Below are 25,581 nucleotides of genomic sequence, written 5' to 3' on the forward strand. Positions count from 1 at the left end.
GTTCAGGAGAGCGAAAAAACATGGCGGCCAAAGCACTATAGTGAATGGGAAAGCCTTCTCTTTGACATGTCATGGTGGCTTCATTTTTGGAGTAAGACAGTTAGGATTTGGCCAAGACATCACTTGACCCATTATTTGACCATTAAGCTAAAAAAAAAATTTTGACATTTTTGAGATACGAGGTCTTGTCACCCCAGCGACGATATACACAATATCCTCGGTAAGTCGAAATGAAAAAGACGAAAAAGTCGAAATGTAAATATAGGGAAAAAAAGACCATTGCCATGGTGATACTCACTGCCTATTGTTCCAATGCCGTAGTCTGCTTCGTATTTCTCTTCCTTTCCCTTCTTCTTTCTCCCTCTCTTCAGCTTGCCAAGGAGACTCTTGGAACTGTTCAGGAAAATTTGTATTATCTTGACTTTGGAAGCCATAATATTTCAAAACTACATGTTGCGATATCAATGCATGCATCTCAACATCATGAACTAAGGCTCAGTGAAAATGCACAATCATAAATTTCAGTCATCTTTAATACATTCATAGTCGATCGGGAATTCTTTTTATGATAATATAGCATTTGTGGATTTTCCTCTTACATGTCCAAACATATATGAGGCAAACTGCTTGAATTCATCATTAAGAGGTGTTTTATCACAGATAAATGTATTAAACCAAGTGTGTCAGCACTGTTTTGAGAAACTAAGATAGTGTAAATTTGAACTCATCACAGGTCCATCCATTGTTCATGAACTGAACAAGAATGTATCAATAGGGCCATTCACAATGCCAGAGAAAAACCTTTGACATTAAAGAAAAAAATTACATTTTAGACATTCGAAGCATTTGCAGAAAACTGCAGGCCAGTGTGTAATTCCTGTAATCTCTTTCATCGACTATGAATTGGTGGCAGTTTTTCGTACTTGTAGCCCCATGAAAAAACTGCCACCGATTCATGGTTGATGATAAAACAAACGACTATTAAAAGAAGTGGATACAGGCGGTGAACGCTCCGCATGCATACATCCAATGTTCGTAGTCTCGGCGCATCAGATATCGCTTTATATAGCAAAGACAATAGTCTCGTCGCATCAGACGTTCAACTGTAAAGTCAACAGCTGCATCCTCTGCCTAGATTACAGGCTGGGAAGAGGAGGAGGAGGAGGAGGAGGAGGAGGAGGAGGAGGAGGAGGAGGAGGAGAAGGAAAGAGGGAGGGGGTCAACCACTGACCTCTTCTGAGAGCTGAGGCTGAGGGATGACCCGTGGTGACCCTTGGTCATCAGCTGAAAGTTCTCGGAGTACACCGAACGACTGTCGCTCTCGTCCAGCTCCTCGTACATGTAGCCCAAGTTGTCTGATGCATGATGGGAAGGGGGCGGGGCTGTAAAGCTCTCATCCATCCAATCACCGACCGTACCGTCGGGTGCTTGGTAGTACACATCCAGGAAGATCTCCACCTGAAATGAGACAGATGAAGCAAGCACAAATCAAATAATGGCGTGAACTGCAGGGATTGGCTGAACTTAACAGTGCAGAAAAGAAAATAGGAATTTTCTTTCTCACAACAGCACTTTATTGGCCTTCTGTATGCACCATATATTTGTGGCAGTTTTGTGAGTGGCGTGATATTTGCAAAAATATTAACTCTGATCCCGACATAAATGCAATGAGCATTTCTCCATTAATTTCTGTCCAACTTGGTCGCAAATTCAACCAATCATGAAATTTTCAGGAAGTCCCGACTTGCAAAAAAAAAAAAAAAAAAAAAAAAATAGCCTAAAATCTTGCTATTACATTATGGCATACAGTATTGCAAGAGAACCTTCCATCTTCAATGAAACAAAATTATATGTGGATATGGAATTATATTTTGACAACCTTGAAAATTCTCTGAAAATGTTCAGAAATAGGAGTTTGAAATGAGACTTTGAGAAGAATTTTTCTTTGCTCCCTTCTGGAATATTGATACAGATTTTCTTTGTTAATATTTGAAAATATGAATTCAAAATGCCCTGCTAGGTTTAATTGAAGCAGTGTTCATAACATGTAACTTAAAGGACAAGTCCACCATCATATACATAAGGATTGAGAGAATGCAGCAATATTAGTAGAACACTTCATTGAAAGTTTGAGGAAAATTGGACAATCCGTTCAAAAGTTACTAATATTTTAAGTATCTGCGCAGTCACTGCTGGAAGAGAAGACTACTACAGTGTTTGATGTCACATGCGTACAACTATATAAGGAAAATAAAAAGAGAATTTCACAAAACTTTACTTTTTAAATAAAGTGCACATTTCTTCGACTTGCTACTGACGTATATTAAGGGTAATATTATTCCCCCTGCCTTCTGAAAGAGAGAAGTCGAGTGTTCTTTTGTTATGCGAGAAAAATGGAAATATGTTGAATTTTCTTTATTCTTTCTTTATATCGTTGTACTCATGTGACATCACAAGCTATAGTAGTCTTTTCATCCAGCCGTGACTGAGCAGAAACTTCAAAAATTCATAACTTTTTAACAGATTATCCGATTTTGCTCGAACTCTCACTGATGTGTTCTACTGATATTGCTGCATTCACTTAACCCACATGTCTATGAAGGTGAACTTGTCCTTTAAAAATTAGAACCTTCCCACTCTCCTTTAAAAAAAAAAGAAACAAGGGGAATAAAAACATTGCACTGCTTATTCATTGCAACAAAGCAAATCCCAAATAAAGGTTTGGCTAGTCTCCAATCAAGCCTCTATCTTACATGAGTGCTTCTGTTGTTGTGGTCCAAGATGGGTTCTCCCTGAATCTTCAGCATTCCCCGCTCCATCAGCTCTTGCAGCACCATCTTGAAAGTACCCACCGGCCTTGTAGAAAGGCAAACAATCAACAACAATTGTATGATACAACAAATGCAATAGTGACAAAACATCTGTATTCAGAGTTTACAGCAAGTCGAGTCGGACCTGATGGAATCTGCCTGTCACACTTTACATAGGCCTATATATATATATCATTGCCAGATACAGTGTAGTAGCATCATCTTGTCAATTTGTTCTGTCTTTTCCCATGTAGAAAACAGTGTACATATGACATATTATCATTGATTTTGTCACAAAAAATGCCACTGCTACCACTTCTTCAACAACTACTTCCACTACTATGACTGTAACTATTATGACAACAATTACTGCAATACCTGTACTAGAATGTACCAACACAGAAATCTAAGCAACAGGAATATGTGAGAGAAAATGTATTGCAAAACCAGTAGAGCTTTTCTTTCATTTCCAAATGTTCCTCGGAAGAGAAAAAGGGCAGGTGTTCTATTAACCCGTTGAGGACGAGTCCCGAGTATACTCGGTCAGGTGTCTATGGGAAATGCGTGTTATAGCAAAATCAGTCCGTCCTCAACGGGTTAAACACTTATGAAGACATGGATGGACTTTTTCCAAAGCTGGATTTGTCACACACACACACACAAAACAGAAACATTCCACAAGAATGTAGGAACAGCTTGCAGGTACATAATATACTACTCATACATTGGTGCTATTATACATGCATGTGCATAAGTACTTTTATATAATGTCACCGCAACAAAATGCTAATATATATATAATCTTTGAAGGTTTACATGGCAGCGAGAATAACAAGGGAAGAAATTTGAGATACACTATATATGTGAAAAAGCAACACTAACAATCACAAAATCTGCTATGTATATTGAGCAATACGTGATTACTGCAATGGAAAAAAATTCAGGGTGGCAATGGAGATTGTATATCATTAGATTCACCATACACATTATTTTTCACTTGACATTTTCACTTGACAAAGTCATGAAAGACTAGGGAGAAACCTTCAGCTTTTGGCAGCATTGCAAACCATGCTTCAATACCTTTCTCAAGGAGTAGTCAATGACACTATTTCATAAAGCTTTTTCGCAGTGAAGGCTTGTGTACCTTGTGTGTGTGTTGTTGATGTTTTTTATAGGGGATTCTTTTTTATGTTTCTCAAGCGAGCAGTCAATGACTCTATTTCATAAAGCCTCAAGCTGCGTTTGAAGGTTTGTGTGCTCAGTTCTTGTTTTTATTAAACCATCGAGGACAGGCTGATTTTGCTACAACACGCATTTCCCATAGACACCTGCCCGAGTATAAGGGACTCATCTTTAAAGGGTTAAGCCTTATTGATTGCTAAAAGTGTCACTTCAAAACATCAGTGAAGAGAGATCCCATCCGGGAGTGGCAGTAAATGTAAATTCCATTCGAAGGTCTTCTTTTATTATAATATTTTTCAACTGGGGTCTCGCTTTCCTACACGTGAGTGGGCTAATCCAGGTAAAAATGCTTTATATGTGCTACGAGTGGCCTACATAAAATCAAAAAAGAAGATAGAGAAAAAAGAAAGTTTGAGTGATCAAAACATCTTCTGTAGTATTAGGGCTCACAGAAGAGAAATCTTATGACCTTCAAGCATTATTTTCTACACCAACTGCCTGGATGTCTTGAAAGTATATAGAGAGAATTTCACATATTTTCATTTTTCTTGGCATAATGAAACACCACTTCATTTGTTAATACCTCCATCAGAAGACAGTGGGAATACAGTAAAACCTGCCTGAATGGCCACCTATCTATAGCAGCCACCAGCCGTATACGGCCACTGAAATCAATTCTCTCTGAGAGGAAAGTCATGTTCAAGACCCCTGTCTATCACAGCCACCTGTCTCTAATAGCCATTTTTTTGTCCCCCTTGGGTGGATGCTCTGGACACGTTTGACTGTACTACCCTTAACATAAATCAGTGTAAGTAAATATATCAAACAAGTCGAGGGAATGTGTTCTTTCCACAAAACCTGAAATTTTGTGGAATCTTGTATTTTCTTCATGATATATCTTCCCATGTCTGTGATATCACAAATCATTGTAGCTTTTTTCATCCAGTGAAAGTGGCACATGGCTTTGACCTACATGTGAAGAAAAAAAAAATCCCAACTTTTAGATGGATTCTCTAATTTTCCTCAAACTTAAGGGACAAAGTCTCTTTAATATAAAGGATTAAAAGAATGCACCAATATTTATAGTAAAAGACATTAGTGAAAGCTTGAGGAAATTTTATAATCCATTCAAAAGTTATGAATATTTCTAGTTTTAGAGCAGCCATAGGTAGCTGAGAAGACTTTCTACAGTTTGCAATGTCACATGCGCAGAACAATAAGTAGAAATTTACAAAGAAAATTCCACATAGTTTCAACTTTCTCTCACGCTACAATAGCAGTTGACTTGCCTCTTCACATTTGCATACAAAATAATGATATAAACTTAGAATTTACATGAAAATCTGACAGGGAACACCGCTTTATATTCAATTACTACACCATGCGAGCTACGCACATGTGTGAAGAACCGAATCACGCATGAAGCTTTCATGGTATTGTGGCATTTGGCTGTTTATCGTTCAGTTTGGGCAGGTTTGTGCGTTGAGCAAAGTATGCCAACTTGGCACACGGAGTCAAGAGTGCGGACATGGCACATAAAGAGTTACATCATCTGGAAGAGCCTTGCCAGGGGGTGGACTTACTTGTTGGAGAGGTACTTGCTGAAGTTCAGGATGTTGATCTCAATCATCTCATGACTCTCAATACTGCTACCCATGGCCCACTCAAATTGCTGTGGACGGACACACAAAAAGAATAGAATGAGACAATGGTCAAAGTTTAGGAATTGACCCTTCCTTACCAGTCAATGCCTGGCAAAAACAGAACAACAACAAAAATAACAAAACAAACTAGAAATGTCTCTATGGCGACTGATGCCTCCGCCATAATGCATGATTCTCCCAATAGGCGTATAGTACAATGTCTTCACAATGTGTGATCCATGACAGTTTCACATAACTGGCAAAATATTGAAATGACAGGTTTGTCAGAAATGTCTTGACCTGGGTTTGCTATAATTTTCTAAGAGTGCAGGTACACATATTTGGGGAATTTTAGGGAAGTTTATGCATTGATTAATTTCCAAGGTATGAAGAAAGAGTGTGATAATGGTACAAAATAGATTTTTTTTTTTTTTGGGGGGGGAGCATTGAAACCTGGCCTTTGACCCTTAACCTTTGACCTTTGACCTTCTGGCTGGAAATTTCCCAGAGAATCTCCATTAGGTAATGCATGTATTAAGTTTTGAAACTAATAATGCAAGCATTGCATATACTAGTATATGAGGGAAATAGTAAAATTTTGAGGAGTTGACCTTGACATTTGACCCCCGACTATTGATCCATGACCCCTAAATTCCCTAGATAATCCCTGCCAGACAGTACAAGCATATGTACCAAGTTCCACGAAGATACACTGAACCATTTGCGAGAAAAGTGATATTGCAACATTTTCACCTAACCATTGATCTTTGACCTTATGACATGAAACTCTCTCTGGGCAATCTTTATGCAGTAGTACATGTCCACACCAAGTTTCAAGAAAATACCTTCGGGCATTGCATAGATATGGGGGAAATTGCAACATTTGTAGCATTTGACCTTGACCTTTTGACCTTTGACCTCTTGCCAATGTCACTAAAATCTACTCAACTAATTGTCCCATCATTCATCATCCTTGGACCAAGTTTGGTGAAAGCTGCTTCATCCAGTTTTGAGTTATCACGTAAACAGATAAATTTTAGGATTTGACCTTGATCTTTGACCTTTGACCTCTGACCGATTTCACTGAAAAACTAATCAAGTAATTGTCCCATCATACATCATCCTCCAACAAAGTTTGGTGAAATTTGCTTGATCCAGTCTTGAGTTATCGCATAAACGGATACAATTTCATGATTTGACCTTGACCTTTGACCTTTGACCTTTAGCCGATTTCACCCAAAATCTAATCAAGTAATTGCCCCATCATACTTCATACTTGGACCAAGTTTGGTAAAATTCCAGTAAATATTACTCAAGTTATCGCGTAAACGAAAGCGGACAGACGGACGGACGTACGGACGTACGGACGGACGGACAACCCGAAAACATAATGCCTCCGGCACCACTTCGTGGCGGAGGCATAAAAACCCAAACTTCAGAGGTTACATTCTCACCACTTGTAGAAGATAGAAAATTTCCTGACAAATCATAAATTTAATATCTTTGTAATGTTGAAATATGAAATTTCAGAAACTACTTCTGATGAAAAATAGACAAGGTTTCACAAAGAGCATCAGGAAAAAGCAAAGCCTCTGATGGACATCCAGATTAAGCTTTTGCGTGCTTAGAGTGTGAATTAGCACAGAAAATTCCATAATGTTAAACACATGGGCCAAAGTTCCTGGCACAGAAAGGGTTAAAGTGCCCAGAGGCTAGCAAAAAAAAAAGAAAAAAAAAGTGATGTTCCCACTGTGACAGGCTTGTTTATCTTGAAATTCTGCATTGACAAATCTGGAACTCAACATTTTAAATGTTAAATTTCCTTTATTGGCAACAAATGAAATCAAAAGATACTCTTGTTTGGGAGTGTTCAGTCTATCAAAAAAAAAAAAATAATAAAATCCTTTAATTTCTAACAATGCACATTGTACAAATTACATTATGTAAACTAAAACAGAATTTCAAAGAATTATAGAATTTTCTAGGATGCAATCCTTCGGTACAGGTACGTCCGAATTACACATTTTGTTTTTAAAACAAAAAAAAAAACAAAAAAAACCTTTTTTTTTTTCATCCAATGACATGACCTTTTAAAAAAATCCAGACTATTGTATACAGTAATTCATATAATCACTCCAGACTGATTCAGACTGCTTGTTTTTTAATGTATGCCTATGCTGTAAGAACTACAACAAGAACTTGCTCCAGAACACTTTTATAGATCACAAGGCATGAAGGTAATAAATGGAAGGTTTATTTGTATTTTATCATATATCTGTCAATCAAAGTTATCCCACTGAGTTTTGGAGGTAAAACAGCTTTTCAAGAGCAACTGTTGAAATGTAATCATACATGGGATTGTGTGCATGGTTGGCTACTGATGTGAAAATATTCGAGGCATTTTGTATCACATTCACGAATAAGCCACACCTTGTAAATTTCATCCAGTTAGATAAATGACAGGAATTTGCAGAATACCATGCAACAAACTTGAAGTTGGATGGGGATCATATACTTCATTAATGCATAGTTATCAAATTTGAAGTACTTAGCAAATTTTTCTTCAAACTTTCATGTCTTGACTCTTTTTCCCTTCTAAAATCTCATATTTACATGCATTTTTATGTCTTTGATCTGCCTTAAATAAAAAGAAAAAGATTGTGAAATACAATGAAACAGTTTCATGTGAGACACACACACAGTACAACATTTTATCATACTTTTTTCAAAATTGCACTGAAGCTTTGAAGATGGATATTAATATCGACCAAATGCTTCTGTTCCCTTCTGCATTCATTGTCCACAACATACAGGTCATTCAATTTTTCAAGAATGTCCACACAGCTACAGTAAACTCCAGTTTTACCTTCAAAGAAGTTTTAAATGTGCATTTAAGTTGCTCCTGTTCAATTCTGGAACCATTATTCATAATGTATTTGTCATGCATTTTCAACTGCAGTCATTGAGCACCAATGGACAAAAACTATCAATTGGAAACAAAAACAAACAAACTAACTAACTAACAAACTTTGAGACAAAAATATGCCCACAATACCAGGAAAGATTGCAAGCAGCACCAATACTGCAGGTTAACAACTGATACAGAACAAGAACAGTCTCAAAACAGGCGTTAAAATAAGCACAAATAACACACAAACCCGACTAATCAATAAATATTGGTCCATGGCAAATACACAAAGACCCATTGGCCTCAATTCACAAGGTGGTACAATCTCTGTCCATGGTTTAAACCATGGAGCTACTAACAGAGTCTCTGTTAGTAGCTCCATGGTTTAAACCATGGACAAAGACCATAGTTTTCTATGGGGCGCCAAGTGTCGCATGGCCTATTTCATTACGAAACCAGTCATTTATTTCTTCGACAAAATGTTCATTTCATTACGAAATGTTAACATTCCGTCTACAAAATGATCATTTCTTTGACGAAATGGTCATTTCATCAACGAAATGACTGATTTCGTAACAAAATAGGTCATATGCGGCACTTGGCTCCCCATACAAACTATGGTCTTTGTCCACGGTTTAAACCATGGACAAAGACTGTACCACCTTCATGAATTCGGGCCATAGTGTGTGACCACTGTTCACAATCACCATGACTAAAATTGTGGAAAACTTTCCCCCACTGAAATATGCCAGACGCTGGGTGTTTGACATGAACAAGTTAGTATGTGGGTCCTGTAAATATACTTTGAAAGGGCAAAGCTATGGGTAAGATGTATCTCTGCATGTATACAGAATCATAGATTAGTTGTTTCTTCACTTGTTTAAATGAAAAATCAAAATGTTAGCCACACCAAACTTAGAGAGCATTATGAAATGAAATTTTACAAATAGAATCATGAAGCCCATGTATTATATGTTGTAAAAAAAAACAAAAAAAAAACTACGGTTTGAAAACAGATGTATCATTATACGCACCTAATGCTATGAGATTGTAATGTTTTGCTTAATTGTCTCTATTTGCCAACTCTGAGCATCATAAGGGGAAAAAAAAAAACATTTGTAAGTGCTGGCAATACTGTCCAATAAATTTCCTAGAAGAGCTCAATGAAAAAGTTCATAGATCACTCAAAAAGTAATCTAACACCTCAAACTATACACACAAGCATCATTACAAAAACAAAAATGGGTATTATATCAGAAGGTTACAATGATACACAAATTCATTATCAATTACAATGTACATGCTGATGCCATATTATTAGATTCCAACTTAAACATCTGAAATGAACAGTGACAATGTCAGATCACATTCTCACCTCATCCCACACAACTTCGTTTCCAACATTTTCGAGGATCTGCGTCGTCTGGCTGACACCTGGATATAAAGAAAACATAAATAATGCATATTATAGCATTTTGGTAGAGAAACTCAGCAATATCTGCCTCATGGGTATAAATTTAGATATGGCTATCATATGTACACGTATCTCTGCCATACAACCTTTAGAATGAATGCAGAGAAAATGTACAGAGCTGCACATGGTATTTTATTCCACAAGTTTCTTTACAATGTACAATTGTAGTTCTATTTGTACTTTTTATAAACACAAGGGAGGTCTTTTTTAACAGTGTGCATAAAGCTGTCATTCAGGGTAGAAAAAAAAACTTTAAACTGTCATAATGGTTGTCATGGAGAGAATTTGTGAATAAAGGTATGCATGAACTTTAATAACAACCACTGTACAATGGAGTTGGAGTTTTACTGCCCCACAGTAGGTTGCAGTTAGTACCACTGTCTTAAAGGGAAGGTAAACCCAAAAAGCAATGTGGATTGAGTAAAAGCAGCAACATTAGTAGAACACATCAGTGAAAGTTTGAGGAAAATCGGACAATCGATGCAAAAGTTATGAATTTTTAAAGTTTTGGTGTTGAAACCGCTGGATGAGGAGACTACTAGAGGATATGACGTATGAGTGGACAACAATACCAAGAAAATATAAAGGAAATTCAACAAAAATTCACTTTTCTAGAAATATGAAAGAGCAATGGACCAACCTCTTTCAGAAAGCAGGGGGAATAATTGCTACCCCTAACATATGTCAATATCAAGTTGATGGAATTTGTAATTTTCATGAAAAATGGATTTTTGTAGAATTTTCTTTATATTTTCTTGGTATTGTTGTCCACTCATACGTCATAACCTCTAGTAGTCTCCTCGTCCAGCGGTTCCAACACCAAAACTTTAAAAATTCATAACTTTTGCATCGATTGTCCGATTTTCTTCAAACTTTCACTGATGTGTTCTACTAATGTTGCTGCTTTCACTCAATCCACATTGCTCTTGGGGTTTATCTTCCCTTTAAGGGTACATAGTGTATGTACAGTTGTATGCAAATTATGCTGTGGACGGGTAAAACTGTTTTAACTTTTCAAAAAATACCAATACTCATACAATGTATGTACTGATTTTTTGAGGAAATATAATTTGTTTGATAATTCCAAAGAGGCTGATGATCAATAGTGATGTATAAAAAATTTGTGGATTCCACCCCTGGTAATCACACATCAATATCAATTTCTAGGATGGTGCTAGACAACACTGATATTCTTCTACAACATTGAAACATAAACACTGTTTGAGCAACAGTCAAAACATGTAATTTGTTGCCTTTATTAACCAAAGGGATACAATGCAAAAGTACATGTAGTACATACTTATAGTGGCTGCCATGTCAGGAAAACAGAATGTGACACAATGTATCCAGACATTTATCCTTGTTTTACACAGGCAAAGATGTCAATCTGCAATTTTCAAAATATTTTCTTCAAAGTAATCCAAAGAATGTCATTGCAAACTGATATGACTCTCTACAAAAAAATAAAATGCATGATTTTCCTTTCTTTAGAGGGATGAGGTGGAGGAGCAGGATAATAAAAAAGGAAGATGTATAGTAAATTCTTATGAGTACTGCTACATGGATAAACTGCTTAATGCATAAAACAATATAATCAAGTGTGTAGGTATATTCCAAGAAATGCTAGCCTTGTTTTTCCATTAGGTACAGTACATTGTACCACTTTCATAGAAAAATATGATATCATGATTATTTATAGTAATTTAAAGGGAAGTGAATAGACTAGAGGAGATTTTGTCATGAAAAATTATGCACAACTGGGATAATATATGTGACTCCATATCATCTTTTTTTTCTACAATTGTAGTTGCTGAGGTCACAATCAAAACGCTACTTACACAATGTACAATGTACATGTAGACAGGAGTTCACATCAATAAAATGCTTCACTGTGCAAAATGCAAAGATTATACATCAATAACCTCTGCATATCATTGCCTGAAACTACTTGGATAGCCCACTAGGGAATACTCAAGTTCCTCAACAAGCAGAAACAGGCCAATTGACATTTTTCGGGTAACTGTGACAATATTGACAAACACAGTTTTGACATTTGCACACCAGCCGTCCTCACACAAAGTAAGAAAAGAATGGTAAACCTTTGAATATTGCACTGAATACTTTGTACATACGACACCAATTAAATGTAAACGTTGGCTGGCGACTCCTGTGCACAGTAGGAAATGAAGGGATACAACACATGACATGTACATCCATTACAAAGAATGGGGAAGGTCATTTCATTTTTTTGCTTCTTACCGTACTAGTTGTCTCTTTCTGCGCCAAGCACTGTATGTCCCACAGAAAAAAATTACAACCAGATTTTCGCATTGATAACTTCCAACATGATTAAACTGTCTGAATACTTTTTCAGGGTCTAAAAACATAACATCTCACCTGCATTTGGCAGAAAACCCCTTTCAAATTGGTTAGTGGTCACACAGAAAATGTGGATCATTATAAAGCGTGTTCTTCCAAGTTGTGCACCTAGACGCTCTTGGAACTGTATAATGTGTGAACACAATGAACATAACTTGGCGGGAAGAGATTCCTAAACATGCTCTACAAAAACCCTCATTTCTCCAGGACCCCGTTTACAGTGCGGGGCTGGGCTCGGCCGCGGCTGAGCCGCGGCCGAGCCCAGCCTCAATTGCGAGGCCGGGCCCCGCAATTTTGTCCATTTACGCTGCCGGGCTCGGCCGCGCTTTTGATTCAAACCTTTCAATATGTTGTCGTAGTGGCGCTCTGCTTGTAAACAAATGCAATTTGGTATTGTCTGGTTTTCAGACCCTTTGCCAACTGGATTCCGTGGCGACGAAGTCGCCGTTTGGGCAAAGGCCTTTGCCGAAGGAAAAATCATTTGCAGGACAAAACCACTTTAAACTAGACTAGTTTTCCACGTTGAGGGGGTTAATATCGTGAATAGCGAAATAGTACGGGCAGAGGGTCTGGAAGCCAGACTAAAATTGGCCGCGCATTTGGCCCAGTTTGCGTTTACACCAAGAAGAGGCCGAGACCACCTCCAGAGCGAGGCCAAATGCGAGGCCAATTTTGGCCTCGCATTTGGCCTTTTGCGCGTTTACACTGAAGCGGGGCTGGGCTCGGCCGCGGCTAGGCCACGGCCGAGCCTCGCACTGTAAACAGGGTTTTTGACCACTGAAGCAAATCATATGGGGTTTTCTGTAAAATGTTGGTGATAAGTTATAGTTTCATACCCTGAAACTGTATTTGGATTGATTCACTGTTTTTAAAGTTATCATTGCAGAGGGTCCCGTTGTATCTGTTTTGTTTTGTGTTTGTTTGGTTTTTTTTTTGGGGGGGGGGACATACGTTACTTTATACCTGCCACGCTTTTTCACCAGTATTCAATAATCAATTAAAACTTGACCTACCGTACTGTAGTTGTACTTAAAGTTAAAAGATCCACTCAAGTGTAGCCTCTGACAAATAGGCAGGCTATGGTGACACACATGGAATTAGGGGGATTAAAGTAATCTCTACTTATTGACCAATACGTTCCAGATATCGGCATCCCCCTTGGTGAAGAAAGCACTCGAGGGTGCGTGCCAAGTGCCAAACAAAGCAAAGTAATGGCTTATAATCTTCAATCTTTCGAAAACTGTTACAGGTTTACCCGCGGTCAAATACATTAGTACATGTACTCTGAGAGACCTAGCATTTGGAACATTGAAGATGAGAAGAAGAAAAAAAAATGGGTTCAAGAACAGAAAGGCAGAGAAAGGAGGACAAAAGGATGAATAGCTGGACAAGCAAAATCTACAATGCATTATGTGTATTATGCATGTAGGAGTCACACAGTTTTCATAAACACACAATAGGCCAGTTTGCTAGTTCATTGAAATCAGTTACTCCTGGTAAATTTTTGTGATGTCACATACATGCAATTATACATTTCATTATATGCATATTATACAGTATGTACGATGTAAGATACACATTCAGGAATTATCATTCCACTTTGAATAATCTAAAGGAAAACCACTAATGAAAAATGCAAATATATGTGTAATCCTTGTATGGAAAGACATCATAATTTTTGAAATCTTCATGATGTAAGCTTTCCAATACTAAACTCATAATAGGGTACAATGCACTATGAAGAAATATTGAATGAAAACTGATACAAATATAAAATATACATGTTGCTGTGGTATAATGCTCGGTCAAACTCACAAAACTATGGATAAGGCTATGAAGTGCACAGTGCAGTACTTTTTAAATCTCCCATAGATGTAGACTTATTCCGTTCAAGGCCCGTGCAACAGGACGGGGAGGGGGGAGGGAGCTAGGGGGCTCTCTTACCACTTGCAAACCCCCCGCCACTTCTTGCTGAAAAAATAGGGTTTGACTTTTTGTTGTTTATCTTTGCTTGTCAGCATCCGATGTTGGTAGAGGAGTGGCATCAAAAACTGTGAAGCCTGATAGGGAAATGGCATCCAAAAGTGTGAAGACTTTTTTTTTTTCTTCTTTTTTGCTTGTCAGCCAATTAACCCCCGAGGTGGCTCCAGAAAAATGTTAATCAAATCAATCATGTTTTTTTGTTTGCTGAACTTGGGACAAAATTAGATATCCTCTTCTATCCTCACAGTGAATTAACGTTTCTGTTTTAATATAAACTGGGCCCCCTCACAAATTAAAAACAAAGTATCGGCCCTGCCATTAGCTATAATTTCAAAAGTTAAAGGGTACTGTGTACAGTTCTGGTTGAGGTGAGGATTTAGCTTTTAATGTTTTGCGAGATATTCAGAAACCACTCTATGAGATGTCAAAGAGCATGCAATTCTAGGGGGTATCAAAAGTTTATTTGATGAAAATCAGTTTTGAAATGGCTGAGATATCCAAAAACAAGGTGAAACAGAGATCCTAATAAAAGGCGTGGCCTGTTGCCTTTTATTAAATCACTTTTTTTGATATCTCAGCCATTTGAAAGTCAATTTTCATCAAATAAATGTTGAATCCTTCTTGAATTTACATGCTCTTTCATATTTCATAAGAGGTTTCTCCTTATCTCACTTATTAAGGTTACATACCTGAATCCCCACCTCAACCAGTACTGTACAGTCCCTTTAATGCCAATCCAAACAACAGTGGCACAGAGTGAAGTAAAGAATTGTGGGATATTACATCAGGGTCAAGAAGCTATGAAAAGCTTTGTATTATGACAACAGAGGTCACATTATTTCTTCAACCATAATCCCATAGATTGCTGTTTGGAGCATTTAAAAACTATGGGATGTCCCAAAGACCAACAGATTTATAAACCTATCATGTCAAAGAAAACACCTCTTTTGTGGTTTGGTGCTGTATCACTTTTGATTGACTACAACCAAACAGGGCCATTTACCTGGCAAAATACAACACAGCGACATGTTGGCTGTAAATATAACAACACTTGAGGCAGCCTTGCATCTCTTGAATTAGGTTGCCCATAAAATACTACACTTTTAATACAATAACAACATCTTTACACAATTTTGTGTGAAGTCAAATAAATGAAAAATCATCGCATGAACACCCCCACACACAAACACACTCACACACATAGATGTAGGTCCTACATGTAGCACATATGAATAGAAGGAATAGAGAAAGAGTGAATGCACTACAATAACATCCAATGATCTTCAGTAATTATAATGAAGATGATAGTAACAAGAATGATAAAGTATGAAAAAAAATGATAAACATATAGGGCTACATAATACTACATAATGGAATTTAGAAAAAAAAATAAACAAATTTTATGTCTTTTTTAGTGCACATAAAACTGTATACCTCAAAAGAAAGGTCAGTTGGAAGACTGAAAAACTGTATACCGTGAAGATTTGTACAGGATGGGATTTGTTGATCACTGTAAATCCCCACCAGGTGACTTCTTATTCAGGTGCAACAAAATGGTCATCACACAGTTCAAATACCTTTCCATAATATTACCAACGTTCACCGGCAGTGCGGAATCAATTATCTCACAATGCTATGCACTGGGTTTCTGGTGTTTGAGAAGCCCAGGTATGGAAGAGTGCACCCTTTTTGGCCAAACACTGTTCCATGAGGAGTATTGGCCCATTCTCAAACAAAAGATCGCAGGAACCATCAGCCCACAGCACCGTTATGTGGAAGGATGATCAGGGAATTAGGGAAGGATTTAAGAGCTTTTATGGATCATGACAGATTAGCATGGAGGTATTTCTATTGTGTGAACAGCCAGCTCCAAGGCAGTGTGTTCGAAGAGTTTAAAGAAAGTGAATCTCTCTGAGAAAAGAAGAAAAAATCCTGGTTTGTTGCTGAGATTTTGATTTGATTTGCCCCCTCTCCCCTGCATAAGAATAGTGTATTCATGTTTGTCACCTTTTTTACTGTGTGTATTAAAACAATGTTGGTACTTGTACAAGTACCTCTACCTACAATGTAGTGACATGCTCACTATCAGAATATGTACATTGTACACATATGATTTATGACAGGATAAATTATTTGAACAAAATATCTAAAAACTGTCAGAGACCTGTTTGAAACTGGGATAACAGGTGGAACGTCTGTCTCTCTGCAACTTTTGCTGGCAGGGAAGCGATCCACTTTTATTGATGATTGATGCTTGCTCTACAAGTGCATATTTGCCTAGGTGCATTTGCATAGTGCATGGATTTAGGCCTGGCTTATATTATGTGATTAAAAAATAAATAAATAAAAATGTGAAAGAAAGAGTTTACATAGTCTAGCAATGTACCTGCAGCATGGCATTCTCCACTGAGGTCTGAAATAGAGAACTGCAAAGAGCTATGGCAATTTCTGAGTATGTAATCATAAAAAAAATTGTTGAAAATGTATACATTTATACAACATTTATTTTTGCTCACAGGGTATGACAACAAAGATCCATGTGGGACTACATACACAGCTATGTTTTGAACTTAATTATTATAAACAGAGAAACATTTTAAGTCACCCTTTTTCAAGTCACCTATTCATGCCAACATTCACAGATGAATGTTTACATTTCTTTTTTTTTTCATGCAAAACAAGAAGTGATTTTCTAATGGGGTTTACACAGAGCATATTTGTATTGATTACAAAAACATCATACAACACAACTTGGTATCTAAAGTGTTAAAAAAGAGCTCCCTTTCAATCACAAAAAAAATTAATTATCTGCATAGATCCAAAATGCACATCAGCGCTGACAGTACTGTACATCACATCCTACTGCCAGAAACACAGCTAATTATGTCCTCACTTTATTCCACTCATATAAAGCATAAATGCAGCTTCCTGCAAAACAATTGTACACTTGTAATACATTGTAGATGACCATTTTTGCATTTCAAGGTTCATTGGTGAAATGAATGCCACATCACACAAATGGAATGGACCGTATACTGGTATTTTTGTTTTGTTCAGTGCAGTAATATTGATTTTGTGGGGGTTTTTTTCTATAACAAAGGAATAATAGCCCTCTCATTCAAAAAACAAAAAAAAAAACAAAAAAAAAAACTGTTGCTATGAAATGAAATTTCACCAGCAGTGTGTGATAGGAACAGTGGCATTTTTAGGTTGGTGAGGTGAAGTTCTGCAGCTCATATTGGATCTCATGTGTGCAAAGCTTGTTGGAAAGTTGTTTACTGACTGATTTCATCTTTAAAATTGTCACCAGAACTTTTTTTCAACAAAAGGTCCTCTAACTTAGAGTAAGGCTCCTTACCTATTTTTTTTTTTGTCAATATACATATTGTAGTTTCAAGACCACAATGTACATCCACTGTAAACTTGTGATACTAGTGCCAAAATCAGATGCCCACAGTGTAGACACAATTGTTTGCTTGTTTTTACAGTAACCATCTAAGAAGAACAAAGATTCCTACATAAAGTATACATTGTATTTCAAGATTAAATGAATTTTATTCAAATGCTTTTTGGGAATCTAAGTAGATTTGGTATGGCCTTTTTTTTTTTTCTTTTTTCTTTTTTTTTTTTCTTTTTTGGATAGAGAGATTTGTGTGCGACTGCCTGTGTGTGATATCAACTGTATCTATACATGTAGCATGATCAACAGGCTACTCATAACAGCACAGTTTTTAAAATATCAATTTTATGGCTAGTAAAGTAGACTAGAAAATGATTTGAAAGAAGAATATTCTATTAAACATGAGAGACAGAATTGTAAGAGAGACTAGAAAAGGAAGTTAAATGCAATCCAGAGATCCAGGTGATGCATTAAAAAAAAAAAAAAAAAAAAAAAAAATTATAAAATGCATACATGTAGGACCTACACTTAGGCAAACTTGCTCCAGTTAGAAATTGTCTTTAGACAAAGACCACCTGTCCATAAGAACCAGCTACGTCTTTGTGTTGGTCCCTTCCCCGCCCCCAAGAGCATTTCACAAGTTAATTTATTGTATCTGGCACTATCACTTGCTCAGAAAGACTTCGACTTCTCCCTCAAGTGGTCTTTCTAAACAGGTTTTGCTGAATAATGTCTCTTGCACACCAAATACCCAATAAAAGACTGACATACATTTTGGAACAGCAATGAGGAACACATAATAAGGTCCAACAAATAAATTTGAAGAGTTTGTTTGCAAAAACCGATAAGTCCATATTTGCCAAATGGAGATATTTGCGATTAAAGGTCAAGAAAAATAAGGAGAATAATAAGAAAATTTTTGCTTCTTTTGACCATAACTTCAAAACTATACCTTTATATGTAGTGACCAATATATCGTTTAAAAGGTATTATTTTGTACTTTGTGACAGAGATCGTACTTCAAAATCTTCAAAAATGGACTTATCGGTTTTTGCAAACAAACCCTTCATTTAGAGACTAGCTGTATGACTAGACTCACAGCATTTAAAATGCAAAATGGATTGAACAAGACTTCATACCATTTTCAAATTGACTTTGATTTTAAGAGTGGAATCCTCCATGCAAAGAAAAGTGAGAGTTTTACATGTAGTTGCTTCAGATTGTAACAAGGAAAAGTAGAAATTACGCGGTGCGTAATATATGTCCCCGCCGGAAGTAGCATTTAGTAGCACAATGTACAATATAGGTAAAAAGATCAAGGTCAAAGGTCAAAGAAGTCAAAGGTCAAAATTTTGAAGCCCTCACCTAGTGCCATCACATAAGGCAAACGGAATCGAAATCGGGTTAGAAATGGGGAAGGAGTAGCATTTTGTAGCCAATGTACAATGTAGGTAAAAACTCAAGGTCAAAGGTCAAAGAAGTCAAAGGTCATAATTCTGTGTAGAAGTTTTGAAGCCCTCACCTAGTGCCATCACATAAAGCAAACGGAATCGAAATCGGGTTAGAAATGGCGAAGGAGTAGCATTTGGTAGTAATATGTACAATACAGGTCAAAAATCAAGGTCAGAGGTCAAAGAAGTCAAAGGTCAAAATTCTGTGTAGAAGTTTTGAAGCCCTCACCTAGTGCCATCACTTAAAGCAAACGGAATTGAAATCGGGTTACAAATGGCGAAGGAGTAGCATTTTGTAGCAAAATGTACAATATAGGTCAAAAATCAAGGTCAAAGGTCAAAGAAGTCAAAGGTCAAAATTCTGTGTAGAAGTTTTGAAGCCCTCACCTAGTGCCATCACATAAAGCAAACGGAATCGAAATCGGGTTAGAAATGGCGAAGGAGTAGCATTTTGTAGGCAATGTACAATATAGGTCAAAAATCAAGGTCAAAGGTCAAAGAAGTCAAAGGTCAAAATTCTGTGTAGAAGTTTTGAAGCCCTCACCTAGTGCCATCATATAAAGCAAACGGAATCAAAATCGGGTTAGAAATGGCGAAGGAGTAGCATTTTGAAGCAAAATGTACAATATAGGTCAAAGGTCAAGGTCAAAGGTCACAACTGAAATTCTGTATAGAAGTTTCAAAGCTCTCATGTAGTGCTATCATATAAAGCAAACAGAATCAAAATCGGGTTAGAAATGGCGAAGGAGTAGCATTTTGAACATTTTGATCACACACGGACGCACGGACGGACGCACGGACGGACGGACGGACGCACGGACGGACACACGGACACACAGACACACACACGTACGGAGCCCGTTTCATAGTCCCCTGCTCGAACTCGTTCGGCGGGGACAAAAAGTGAAAATTTGTGGAGTGTGAAAGTATCTCTGTTTATCCAGAGCAATGATCAGTCACGGTCAGTCACATACTGTGTGCACATAAAGGAGATGATGACATCACAGCATTGTATCGCACAACATGCATGACTTTCTTGTGTTTCCTTTTCAAAATGAGTCAAGAACAGACATTTATCAGAGTCAACTTAGGTATGGTATGTAAACAAAGAGTGGAGATTCCTAATTCTACTTGATTGCACAATTACCTATGTATCAAAGAGTGATTGAACGAGAGATTTTCATTTCTAAAATTATTAATGTAAAAGCATGTTATACATATATCAATACTGGCATATGTTCATGGTATCATGATTCAACTGTTTTCTAAAGAGAGTAAAATGGATTTGTTTTTTCATTGAAAAATGAAAACATGCTGAATCATCCTTAAATGTTTTTTTTTATATTGTTTATCCTGTTGTTGTCTTCTCATCCAGCAATGGTGGCATAGACAGTGAGACACTTTAGAAAAAGTCATAACTTTTGTTTCAAATGGATTATCCAACTTTCTTTAACCTTAACTTTGTGTTCTGCTAATGTGTTGCATTCACACAATCCAATTCCATCTGGGTTTAATCATCCTTAAGCTTTTCATACTATATATTTTAACTGCTGCTTCAAGAGTCTAATAAATACTGAATAATCAAAGTTTTATTTCTTTCTTGATGGTGACATATTGGAGAAACTTTAATTTCTAGAGATTTATCAATTTGTCCAATTGTGACCATAGAATAGTTGGCAGGTTACTGCTTCTTATTATGGCTTACAAAAATAAATAGGCCTAGAATCTATGTAATGTGTAATAACTGTAAGTGGATTTCTAGAACCCAACTTCACCACACAGGTTTAGAACTTCAGGTTGGGCCTTAAGCCCACATGATATAAAGGCCAATATGGCAAAGGTTTGGTACCGGACCATGAACAAGGAAAGCAGAATACCATCCATTTGCGATGCCATGCCAGTTTTATCAGCCTCCTGTATTAAGAAAAAAGAAAAATCGGCCTGAAGCGACACGTATTCCTTCGAATATTTTTAGTCTAAAGCGGTCGTTCTAATCTCATTGAAAACGTGAGAAAGGAAGACGGAATGCCGATAATCAATAAACAACTGGAGAAGACCTGTTTTGCCAGGCCTTAATCTATATTTCGGTTCCTTACCCCTGAATGTTACTTTGGCTATCCGCTCCCCCTTGGAGCGAAATCCACGGGCACTTTTCAGGTGCACGATCAACGACATCTTGCTGGGATGTTTCGCCTGAAGATTCGGAGGACTCAGCGGTCACAGACGGATTCTATGCCTCAAAAACGGCAAAACAAACTTGTCACGAAAGTTTCCCGATGTAAACCTCCATTTTGACGTTGTCCGACCGCTGAAGAGAAGTGCTGACGTACATGTACGTGCAGAGTATTAGCTCACTGTTATATTGGCCTAAAATAGGAGCAAACAACACGGAGAGCTCAAGAAAAGGGAAATTAGAATAAGAATGGATTACACAATAACAGATTCGTGGTTCAATACATTCCCTTGCCTGCGGACCGCACTGTCATACGCTGTGTATATCACGGGCACCCCCGCACCAAAATAACTGGTACCGATCGCAGACAAGTCCTCTTTCACGCTGTAAAGAAGGCAACTCTCTGTGAGAACAGAACGCAAAGTTGTTGAGTTATTCGACGCGTTCATTACAAAAAGGGGGTTCCTTTCGCGAATTGTTGATACTAGTACAAGTATTTTAAGTCTTTTCTTTTTTTTTCTTTTTTTGTGGTAAACCACTGGACTTAATTTTCTCTCAAAAGACATCATTGTGATAGCAAATAACATAATTTTGCTTTATATTGAGATTAACATCGCTGCGGGTATTTCTAAACGAGACCAAACATAAAAATACAGTTAGTGAAATTGCAGAATTACACCCATTATAAAATAAGCGAGTCCGGAACAATCATTTAGGGAAGATGTGTTCTCACTGACGACGTGACAAGCGGATTCTTTCTTATTCTGAATATTTGCGCAATAATTTTGGCGAAAATTCAATGACTGCCTAGTGTGGAACATCACTCGAATGCTCGATCTATTTCGTTTAATTCCTGCTCTAGAGCGATTAGATTCCAGTTTCTAGGATGGGACCAGACCTTATGCTTACTTATGAGCACTAACGCTAGCAAGAGACAAACCGTTTCCCTCCTCGTATCAATTTTTCTAATTTTTGCAAACCACTGTCATGTTAAAAGGAGAGATATTTTTCCCAGTCTTCTACTCAGCCTTCTCTTGTCCGTCTTCCGTGCCTCCGTTTGTTGCTGTTGTTGTTGTTGTTGTTGTTGTGTTTAGCATTACATGGATGAGAACGTGCACTTTTACTTTTCTCTGTTGTTGAATCTTTATATTTAGACGCAACGGCGTAGCCAGGATTTGATCTTAGGGGGGGCGGTTAATCTGCGAGGGAGCGAAGCGACCAAGCCCGAGCGAGCGGAGCGAGCGAGGGGGGGGGGGGGGGGGGAGGATGTGGGAGGGGGGTTTCCCCGCTCCCACGGTAAGAACTTTTTGCATTTTAATGTTTGTAAATGGTGCGATTTGATGCATGTTTTTGCGCGTGTTATCGAATTGAAACAGTCCCACTGGTGTTGAAGGTACCAATATAATTTCATGTCGATTATCATTGAACAATTTGGCTATAATATGGTGTCATTTAAATAAATGTCTTGTATTAATTCGTACACTGAATACCATGAACGCGACTGAACCCAAGCGAGCGGAGCGAGGGGGGGGGCGGGGGGAAGGTGTGGGAGGGGGGGGTCCCCCCTCCCACGGTGAGAACTTTTTGCATTTTGATGTTGTAAATGGTGCAATTTGATGCATGTTTTGCTTCTTTTATCGACTTGAAATAGTCCCACTTGTTTAAGGTAGCAGTATATTTTGATATAGATTATTATTGCACAATTTTCCTTATTAATGGTATGATTTAAATACACTTCTTGTATTAATTCTTTTCACTGAATATCACGAACGCGACTGAACCCGAGCGAGCGGAGCGAGCGAGGGGGAGGGGAGGGTCTTTTTGCATTTTGATGTTGCAAATGGTGCAAATTGATGCATGTTTTTGCATGTTTTAACGAGTTGAAACAGTCCCACTTGTTTAAGGTTGCAGTTTATTCTAGTGTATTAATTCTTTTCACTGAATATCATGAACGCGACTGAACCCGAGCGAGCGGAGCGACCGAGGGGGAGGGGAGGGTGTGGGAGGGGGTGTCCCCCTCCCACGGTAAGAACTTTTTGCATTTTGATGTTGTAAATGGTGCGATTTGATGCATGTTTTTGCGCGTGTTATCGAATTGAAACAGTCCCACTTGTTTAAGGTACCAATATAATTTCATGTCGATTATCATTGAACAATTTGGCTATAATATGGTATCATTTAGATAAATGTCTTGTATTAATTCTTACACTGAATATCATGAACGCGACTGAACCCGAGCGAGCGGAGCGAGGGAGCGGGGGGAGGGTGTGGGAGGGGGGTGTCCCCCCTCCCACGGTGAGAACTTTTTGCATTTTGATGTTGTAAATGGTGCAATTTGATGCATGTTTTGCTTGTTTTATCGACTTGAAATAGTCCCACTTGTTTAAGGTAGCAGTATATTTTGATATAGATTATTATTGCACAATTTTCCTTATTAATGGTATGATTTAAATACACTTCTTGTATTAATTCTTTTCACTGAATATCACGAACGCGACTGAACCCGAACGAGCGGAGCGAGCGAGGGGGATGAGAGGGTCTTTTTGCATTTTGATGTTGCAAATGGTGCAAATTGATGCATGTTTTTGCATGTTTTAACGAGTTGAAACAGTCCCACTTGTTTAAGGTTGCAGTTTATTCTAGTGTAGATTATCATTGCACAATTTGCCAATAATATATATAAAATGGTATCATTAAAATAAACTTTTTGTATTAATTCTTACTCTTAATATAATGAAGGCGACTGAGCCCGAGCGAGCGGAGCAGGGAGGGGGAAGGGGAGGGTGTGGGAGGGGGGTGTTCCCCCTCCCACGATGAGAACTTTTTGTATTTTGATGTTGCAAATGGTGCAATTTGATTCATGATTTTGCGTGTTTTTGCGTGTTTTATCGACTTGAAACAGTCCCACTTGTTTAAGGTAGCAATATATTTTCATGTCGATTATTATTGAACATTAAGACTATAAAATGGTATTATTTAAATAAACGTCCTGTATTAATTCTTACACTGAATATCATGAACGCTGTCTGTTCAGCAATCAAACAGAAAAAGCATGCACACGAGGGGCATTTTCCCTCCCAAACGAAGGTGATTTTGCATTTTCAGACCTTAAATTCAGCGATCTGGTGCAAATTTTTGGTGCAATACTTTTTCATCGAAGTGTTAAAATCACGGAATTTAGCTCTTATTCCGAAGGTGCATCATCTGTGTGTAGTATTATGTACAAAGTCTAGTGAGGAAGAGCTTAGGGGAAGGGGATTCCCCCTCCCGCTCGGCGGAGCTTTTGCGTTTTAAGAATTGAAATTAAGCGATCTAGAGCACACTTTTTGTGGAAAATTCGGAAACTGTCATTCCCAAAAATGTACTAGGTCTAAAGTGGGTAACAAGCAATGGAATGGTGGCAAGATACCTCTCCCATATTCAAGGGAGCCTTTTTTTCAGTTTTAAGCTTTTAGAACTGAAATTCAACAATCTGGCGTACACTTTTGTTGGAATATCGGGAAATTTTTCGATCAGAATAGAAGTGTAGCAAGTCTGTGGAAGGAGATTCTATATAATTTTTTGGTTGCAGTTAAGCGTTTTGGTGCACACATTTTGTGTCATATTTGGAAAACTGTTTATGTTCAGAGTGTAGCCACAGTCTACATGCATGGGGGGGGGGAGGGGCGGGCGAGCAGGAAGAAGGCGTGGGCGAGTGTTATCTCCACCCTTCCAGTACGATGGAGCTTTTGCCTTTTTTAAGATTGTAATTGAGTTATCTCGTATACGCATATTTGATGGAATATATGGGAAATCATTTCAAAAATGATTGGGGGGGGGCTTACGGAGGAAAGGGTCGATAAAAAGGGGAAATTCCCCTTGTACATGAGGGAACATTGAGTTTTCGGAATATAAGTGATAAGTCATGTGCACTCAGAATGTTTCATAATTTTTTGTAAATCTAAAAAGTGTACTAAGGCTAGGGAAAGAGGCACAGAGGGGGAGGGTCTGGGAGGGGGTATCCCCCTCCCAAGCACGAGAGATTTTGCATATTTTGAACTGAAATTCAACGATCTGGTGCACACTTTGAGTGAAATATTCAAAAAATTATGATCTTATTTGATGAAAGGTTGAAAAGGAGACCCGCTTCATGTGCATGCATACAGTATACACGCATTTTTTTTTTCCGCCTCGCAAAT

The 25,581-nt window shown here is 37.8% G+C and overlaps 2 protein-coding genes across 2 annotated transcripts in view; one reads left to right on the forward strand and one right to left on the reverse strand.

Moving 5' to 3' along the window:
• The window catches only part of LOC140233739 (otoferlin-like), a 121,043-nt gene extending 99,517 nt beyond the window's left edge, over window positions 1-21,526 (reverse strand). The window contains 6 exon segments of the mRNA XM_072313839.1: window positions 299-393; window positions 1,232-1,458; window positions 2,754-2,856; window positions 5,576-5,664; window positions 9,919-9,977; window positions 21,327-21,526. Coding sequence (XP_072169940.1) covers window positions 299-393; window positions 1,232-1,458; window positions 2,754-2,856; window positions 5,576-5,664; window positions 9,919-9,977; window positions 21,327-21,405 — 652 coding nt within the window. The 5' untranslated portion in view covers window positions 21,406-21,526.
• LOC140234334 (small ribosomal subunit protein eS7-like) overlaps window positions 1-25,581 on the forward strand; it is a 463,926-nt gene that overhangs the window by 267,960 nt on the left and 170,385 nt on the right. The gene's annotated exons all lie outside the window — the stretch shown is intronic.

Source organism: Diadema setosum, chromosome 10 (assembly GCF_964275005.1).
Source record: "Diadema setosum chromosome 10, eeDiaSeto1, whole genome shotgun sequence".
Classification (NCBI taxonomy): Eukaryota; Metazoa; Echinodermata; class Echinoidea; order Diadematoida; family Diadematidae; genus Diadema; species Diadema setosum.